We start from the raw sequence: 7,572 nt of genomic DNA, 5'->3' as shown, positions 1-7,572 counted from the left end.
TGACCATAACATTACTGCAGACACATTAAGGTCACGTGTAACAAAACTATTTGCAATCCGTGTATTTTAACGTAATTTACTGACCTTTTCTTTGGACGCTTTGACGCGGAGATCCATTTTCTCAAAGAGCAACCAGGAAGTAAACAGCTCTGGTCATGTGACACATAAATCTCCCCGTATTATAATATTAAAGTATTTACTGAAAAATGCTTTAAAATCACTCAGGAACATTTTAAAATTTCATACATAAAACTATTGTTTACTGTTACTTGTGTGGGTTTAAATGAGTTAAACACAAAGTGTAAATACATAAATATTGATGACTACTGTCGTATAGCCGAGAGACAGAGTGAGTGAGCTCTATCGACTTATATCAAGAGAGAGAGAGCGCCCCTGGTTTCAAGAGGGAAAGTAAAAGAGGCAGAAATGTTCAGCTTTGACTCCGGTCTGCTCTCTTTTTCTACTTTAAACCGAAAATGTCGTTTAAAACCACAACAACACACTGCGTTTTTATTGATAGTGTAGTATAATAAGTTGTGTTGTTTGGAGTTTGCAGAGCTTCACTGTGTCACAGAACAGCATTATCAAGATGTTGCAATGCCCAAATTTGTCAATAGTGCCACTGCGAGACGGTTTTGAGCCTCACGTTGCCCATCATTAATAAGAGAAGGGAAACAGAAAAGTTCACCAGGAGCAAAGAACCAAGAACAGAAATGCCTAATACTTTTTTTAAAAAGCCCAACATGAAAACCACAGACACACAACTAACACTTTTCTGTGTTTTCTATCACCTGGTTTTACTTCTGCTCCCCCCCACAGCTTTCATTACAGTGTTATACACACTTGAACAGCGGCTGTACTGAGAGCAGAGCTCACTGCAGACAGTCCGGACGTCCCCACAACAAGAAAACTTCTAGAAAATTAAACTGAACCTAAAGCCAAACATAACAAAACTTTTAAACTTTAAAATTAACTGAAACTATTTTGTAAACTTGAAAAACTCAAATAAAATCAGAAGATTTTCAAGATTCATTTAGTTTCCCTGGTTTCACCCACAATGCTGGATCTAACACCCAGCTCAGAAGACTCAAAGTTTAAATAGTTTTCTTTTTTAATTGGCTTTTTTGTCAAATTTTAGGCTAAAAGAATGAAACTTAGAGAATGTTTTCTCCTGTTAAAAGTCTACAAAGGTAAACGTGAATAAAAAGGAGAAATGGAACAAGATCCTGATCATCCCCTGAAGCAGCGCCCTCTGCTGTTACGGGTCGTAAGTGCTGGAAGTGAAAGTCAGGCTGGGATTTTTTTTGCAGCTTGAGCTGTGGGCTGTTTTGAGACGCAGAGCTAAAAATCAAAAGTGGGGAATGTGGGGGTCTTCCCACCTGGGTTGAAACCAAATGAGCGGAGAAAGGGGCATGTAGACCAGAGGGGAGGGAATCCCCCTCATTCCCAAAATGTGATGCCATCACATGACTGAATGTGACTGTCCCAGATCACTCAGGCTGACCTAATGTGCCCCCACGTGGGCGATCGTGACTCAAGAGTTGGCAGTTTGTCTTGTAATCGGAAGGTTGCCGGTTCGAGCCTCGCCTCTCGGTCTCGGTCTTTGTGTCCTTGGGCAAGACACTTCACCCGTTGCCTACTCCAGAGGGCCCGGTGGCGCCAGTGTCCGGCAGCCTCGCCTCTGTCAGTGCGCCCGAGGGCGGCTGTGGCTACAATGTAGCCATCATCAGTGTGTGAATGTGTGGATGACTGAATGTGTAAAGTGCTTTGGGGTCCTTAGGGACCAAGTAAAGCGCTATACAAACACAGGTCTCTGCTTTTGTGAGCACATGATATGACAGTGAATGTGCCATAATAAGACCTGCAGGTCTGAAGCTAATAATTAACTTAATTATCATAGAAGTAAAATGTACTCGCTGAAACATACATGTAGGTCATGTGTTGTTTGTGATCTTTCATGAATATTCACACGTTTGTTTTATTCAAAGTGTTTACAATCTCTGTGAACTTCCACAAACAGGATTAAAGCAAAGTTTGAAGATTAAGATCACTTCATCACACACGTTACATTTCTCACCCAGTTATCAGCTCTACTTCAGTAAAACGTGACTCTCATCAGCTCAGTCACAAATGAACACACTTTAACACGACATCAACACACTGCTTCTCTTTATGATTACAACATACAGCACATTGTTGTCTATCGGTCTTACAAAGTGGGATCACTGTTAATGGCCTTGTGAACGTCGCTGTTGACAGATCATTTCTTCTGCCTCTAAGTTTTTTATACTTTTCAGATATGTGCCAACATCTGAAGAAGAGCTTTGAATGGCCTTCATGACTAATTATAACTTGATTTATAGAGAACCCAGAGTTACAAAGTGCTTCATAGTTCAAATTAAAGCCTCACATTGAAGATTAATGTGTTAAGAACATAGACACAGTCACATGATCAGTCACATGATCAGTCACAGACAGACATCACTAACCTATAAAATGAGTTTTCAGCAGTGCTGTTAAACAAATCAGTGAAATGAGAGTGTGATGAAGAGCTGAAGAAGAAACAGACAGCAGACAGTGATGACGAACTGTTGCTCATTTATTTGATTTTGTCATCATGTTCACAGAATACTGATGTTATTCAAGAACATGGAACAACAACAGTAAACTCAGTGAATCGTTTTAATATCTATGACACAAAACAGTCACGTTTTTAAACAGTTCATTTGGTTCAACTGTTTGAAAATGTCATCAAATGCAAACAGAAAACGACACATGACAACAATAAATAAATAACTTATATAAAACAATTAAATTAATTAATGGGACGAGGTATTAGTCATAAAAACAAGAAAACACACAAATTGTAACAAAATGTCAAGAAGAGGCTTGAAAATCAAAGAATCCAAGAAACTCTTTCAGTTCAGTATTTAAATGTTTTTATTCTCGTGATGAAGTTTAAGCTTGTTTCATCACACAAACACTGACTTTGACTTAAAGGCAGCAAAAGCAGCAATAAACACACTTGTGTTTAAACATTTCACACCTGTAAACTGAGGACGGTCACAAATCAGACTATAAGGTTACAGTCTGAACATCGAATCCCAACCAGCAGGAAGTTTCACAGTAAATGTAATAAATTAGTTGTAGCTTTAAAAATCTAGAGTATAAATCAGCTTTTTTTCTGTTTATAAAGTGCAGCAGTTACTTAAAGTGTTCAGCTTATAGTTCCGTTTCTCTGAGACATTAAAGTTAACAGACAACTAACAAACAAGGTTTGCATAAAACACGAGTGCTTAATGTGAGCTCCATGAATCCTGTTCCTGGTACTTCAAACTCTACTGGTGATTTTCCAAAACAGTTTTAATTTTAATTTGTCCATCAGAGACACTTTGAGGTCTCACTAAAAGATTTAAGTGCACCTTAACCAGTGAGGTAAAGACTAAATAAATATTCATTAAACACGCTGACAGTGAGGCAGAGGAGTGTTTCTTCTCCAGGCTGAACGTCACAGTTTTGTACTGAAGGAGGAAATCCATCAGTTTCACTGCTTGATGTTTCCAAGCAGATCCTCCAGAGTCTGACAGCAGCAACTCTGACTGAAGACGTCTGTAAGAAATATTTCCTGTTTACATCCTCTGATCTTCCACTCTGGGTTTTCTTGTTCTACACTTTCTTTATGTGAAAATGAGCTCGATAAATAAACCGGACGAGGCCCCAATCTGACTGAAGATCCAGCACAGATAAATCTCTGCTGCTCTCAGCTCCATTAACACCGACACTCCTTTGAGCAAGCAGCTAGACTGGTAGTGGTTCTGTTTCTGTCTCATCATTCTCTGGATGCTTCTGTTGAAAGAAGGAGAATAATGAGTCAGTCTGACGGTACAAGAAGCAACAACAAGTTTGTGTTTGTTTGTTTCTTACTTACAGTTCGATTCTGATGATGGCAGCAAAAATATACAATAAGACCAGCAACAGCTACAGCCGATATAAAAGCGATGAGAAGAACCACAGCGACGCTGGATCGACCTGCTGATGTAGAAAAGACAAGAAGGTCACCACAAATACACAAAACTCCAAACAGGGATGATGCAGAGAAGAGTTGGACTGTTTTCTCACCATTTGTTGGAGTCGTGTCCTGAGGATCTGGAGTTTGCAGCGGCGTCTCTGTCGTTGAGGTTTTAGCAAAGTTTGAATCTAAAAGACAAAACAGTCAAAATCTGTTATTAAAATTAGGCTGAAAGTTTGTATTGGGAAAAAAACAACTTTGAGTTTGGAACCACAAACATCAACAAAACAAATCTTCTCACCGACTACAAGTTCAACAACAGCAGCTTTCACTCTGCTCCGCAGCTTGGGGATGAAACATCTGTATCTGCCGTTGTCTTCCTCCGACACGTTCAGGATCTTCAGTGAAATGTTCCCGTGTTTCATGTCGTCCATGAACAGCTCCGTCCTCCTGAAGTACGAGGCCATCTTCATGTCGGGGACCTCCTGCCTGTCCCTGTACAGGTGAACGTACTCCACTCGGCTCAGCCGGTCCGACGGGTCGGGCTTCAGGTCGGGTTTGGACCACTCCACCGTCAGACCCTGGACATCGAACATGGGCTCCAGGTGACACGGCAGGATGACATCATCACCCGGAGCAGCAATGATTGGAAGATTTGAGCCAATCACCACAACCTTACCTGGAAACAGACAAAAAATTAAACCTCCTGAACTGCTACAGAACATCCACAGACCCCTGTCGAGTTACACACCAAAGACCTGGAGATCATGAACAGCCCCACTGGCCTCTGTGCTGTTACGTAAGTCTTTCTTAATATACGCAACAAAATTTCAGACATGTGCTGTTTGTTGTTCTGTTACAGGCTAACTGACCCTTGTGTGTACAGTCTGTGGTCCTGAATTTCTAACATTTTATTTCAAAAACAATATTACAAATGGGGATTAAGAATAACCCAATCATTTATGATACAATAAGGGTCTGGGGGGAAATGCGTAAAAGGTTGGGTAGAGAAGATTGCACTTCATTCTTGACTCCTTTACTGAGAAGCAAAGATTTTGTTCCAGGAATGTCTCGCAGTATGTTCGATAAGTGGCAGAAAAAGGGATTAAGGGTAATTGGCGATTTGTATCAAAACATCACACTGATGAACTTTGAGCAATTGCAGTCAAATTTTAATATTCCTAGAGACAATTTTTTTGGCTTTCTCCAGGTTCGTAACTTCGTTGCGATTAAGATGTTCTCAGTTAAATAGGAAGTAAGCGTAAAGGACAACAATTCACTCTTGGAGTTTATCTTTTTCTCTTTCTAAATCTGTGGCTAATTGAGTGAAAATGTTGTTTTTTCTCTCTCTCCTCTTTACCCCATATGTGAATTTGTACAGGTATGTAATGACTTTAATATATTCCCTTTGGGTTTTTTTTCTTTTCTTTCTTTTTTGTCTGCTTTGTTATGTTTTATGCTTTTCTTGATAATGAATAAAAACTGTTTAAAGTGAACATTTTATTTCACTATAATAAAACTTTATCAAGCAATAACGTGTTTATTAAAGTTTAACAACACAAACTGATTGATCAGACTGATGCTCATCCAAGTTCTAAGAAACAACACAAGTATTTATTCATAATAATAGTTCATGTGACTCATCCTCAGTAAGTTTTACTGTATCAAGCTGATTCAAGTCAACCATCGCACAGTCTGCTGTGTTTTCACTGATTCATGTTGCCCTTCTAATTATTTACTTGTTAAGACTGACTGTTTAACCTCGCTGCGAGTTCAGATTTAATAACCAACTAATTTCATTTATTAAAAATTTTAAACTACAAATCCAGAGTAAACTACAAAACACGCACAGACACCTGATTGGACGAACGAGCCACGTGGGCAGTCAGACGTAATTCCTGATGGGGTCATGATGGCGGGTTGTCAAGCTAATGTGTTTTTATAGAAAACACATCACCTTGTGGAAACACATGTAGTCAGCAGCAGCATGTGCGGACTGAATCTGCATCACTCCGGATCAATAAACAGGGTTTTAGTTTCGGCTCACCGGACGTTGTGTTTTGTAACTCTGCTCTTTCTCTCCTCTGACAAACACACGGCTCTCATAAACCTGACATGCTCACAGACTGCTCGGTGAATCACCGCCATCGTGTCCGTTATAAACAAACCTCACACAGTCAGAACCTGCCTGACAATCTTCTCGTTTTAAGCTTCTTCCGGTTTTAAAGTAACTCACTGACAGCTGTCACACTGTTAGTGACGGACAACACAGCACAGCTGATAACAGTCATTTCAGCTTATTCACATCCGCCAGTTTTCCATTAAAATTCACTGTAATCTGCACTAACACGCAGCTAAAGCTGGACACGTTGGCTTACCTTGTACAGGAGTCCAGACAGACAAAGCCGAGAACAGGAGAAAAGTCCAGAGTGAGAAAAAGGAAAAGTCCTTAAAGTAGAAGTTGTTCAGAGACATGATCGATGATTAAAAGTTCCGTTTTCTGACTGAAGCGAGTTTTTTTTTTTTTTTTTTTTGAAATCTGTAGTCTGATCAGTCCCTGCCTGCTTCGCTCTGAATGAGTGAATGAGCCGTGAGGATCACCCTTTTTAGATAACAGTCTCCACCTACTGCAATCTGGGTGGGGTTAACTATGAAGTCCCGTGACGACGTTAACGGAAATCTCAATGTGACGTTTGCGTGCCGGTGTCGTGCCAAACTAGGTATCCCCGACAGAATTTGTTTCCCCTGCGTCGGGAGCACACGCTGGACTGTCCAAATCACGGACAAACAGTATCCCGCATTGTTGATTTTTAGTTTACAAACACTTCTTATAATGACTAACTACTCCTGACATTTTTGAGATCTTAGCTCTTTATACAACGAAGTTATAGTGGGATACAAATAATATCAGGCTGGTCCTGCCACAATTTGTTCCCCCTGTGTAAATCACGGACAAACAGTATCCCACATTGCTGATTTTTCGTTCACAAACACTTCTTATTATGACGCATTTCTCCTGAAACTTTGGAGGATTTAGCTCTTTATATAATAAAGTTACAGGAGAATAAAAATAGTTATTAGCCAAAATGTTTATGGTTTATTAAAATAATCCCATCTGATACCCCGTGAGCAATAAATATATAATTTTCTGTTGTAACCCTCAAACTGAATGGTAATGTAATGATACTAATTTTTCACAAAATGAAAACATCAGTACTTCCTGCGTGCTCCCAGCACAGGGGAAACAAATTCTGTCGGGGATATCTAGTTTGGCACGACACGACACCGTGACTCAAACACACGATGTCCCCACTACAACAATACAGAGAAACGAACGCGCTACTGTGGCCGTTAACACTAAACTCTGCTGCAAACACAACTTCGATTAATCACATGTGAGCATAACATCACTGCAGACACCCTAAAAATCACGTGTAGCAAAAATATTTGCCCTCCGTGTATTTTAACATCCTTTACTGACCTTTTCTTTGGCAGCTTCGCCGTGGACATCCACTTTCTCGAAGACCAGGAAGTAAACAGCTCTGGTCATGTGACAATACTCC

General features: G+C 40.0%; 1 protein-coding gene across 2 annotated transcripts; it reads right to left on the bottom strand.

The window, feature by feature from the left end:
- Positions 1 to 2,578: 2,578 nt before the first annotated feature.
- Positions 2,579 to 6,686, bottom strand: LOC120741889 (CD276 antigen-like). Of its 2 annotated transcripts, none has more exons than XM_040044988.1 (5): positions 6,388 to 6,686; positions 4,311 to 4,688; positions 4,120 to 4,197; positions 3,929 to 4,029; positions 2,579 to 3,846 (listed from the first exon to the last, which is right to left on the bottom strand). In XM_040044988.1, exons 1-5 carry the CDS (start codon positions 6,482 to 6,484, stop codon positions 3,799 to 3,801), a joined length of 702 nt encoding a protein of 233 aa, XP_039900922.1. In that variant the 5' UTR covers positions 6,485 to 6,686; the 3' UTR covers positions 2,579 to 3,798. The 2 variants fall into 2 exon arrangements, with proteins under 2 accessions (XP_039900922.1, XP_039900921.1); XM_040044987.1 differs by having other exon boundaries at positions 3,929 to 4,032; positions 6,388 to 6,683.
- Positions 6,687 to 7,572: the final 886 nt, after the last annotated feature.

The sequence above is a fragment of the Simochromis diagramma genome, unplaced genomic scaffold (genome assembly GCF_900408965.1).
Source record: "Simochromis diagramma unplaced genomic scaffold, fSimDia1.1 OVJJ01000068.1, whole genome shotgun sequence".
NCBI lineage: Eukaryota > Metazoa > Chordata > Actinopteri > Cichliformes > Cichlidae > Simochromis > Simochromis diagramma.
Note: the sequence above shows the minus strand (reverse complement) of the source record. Positions and strands in the feature narration are given on the sequence as shown.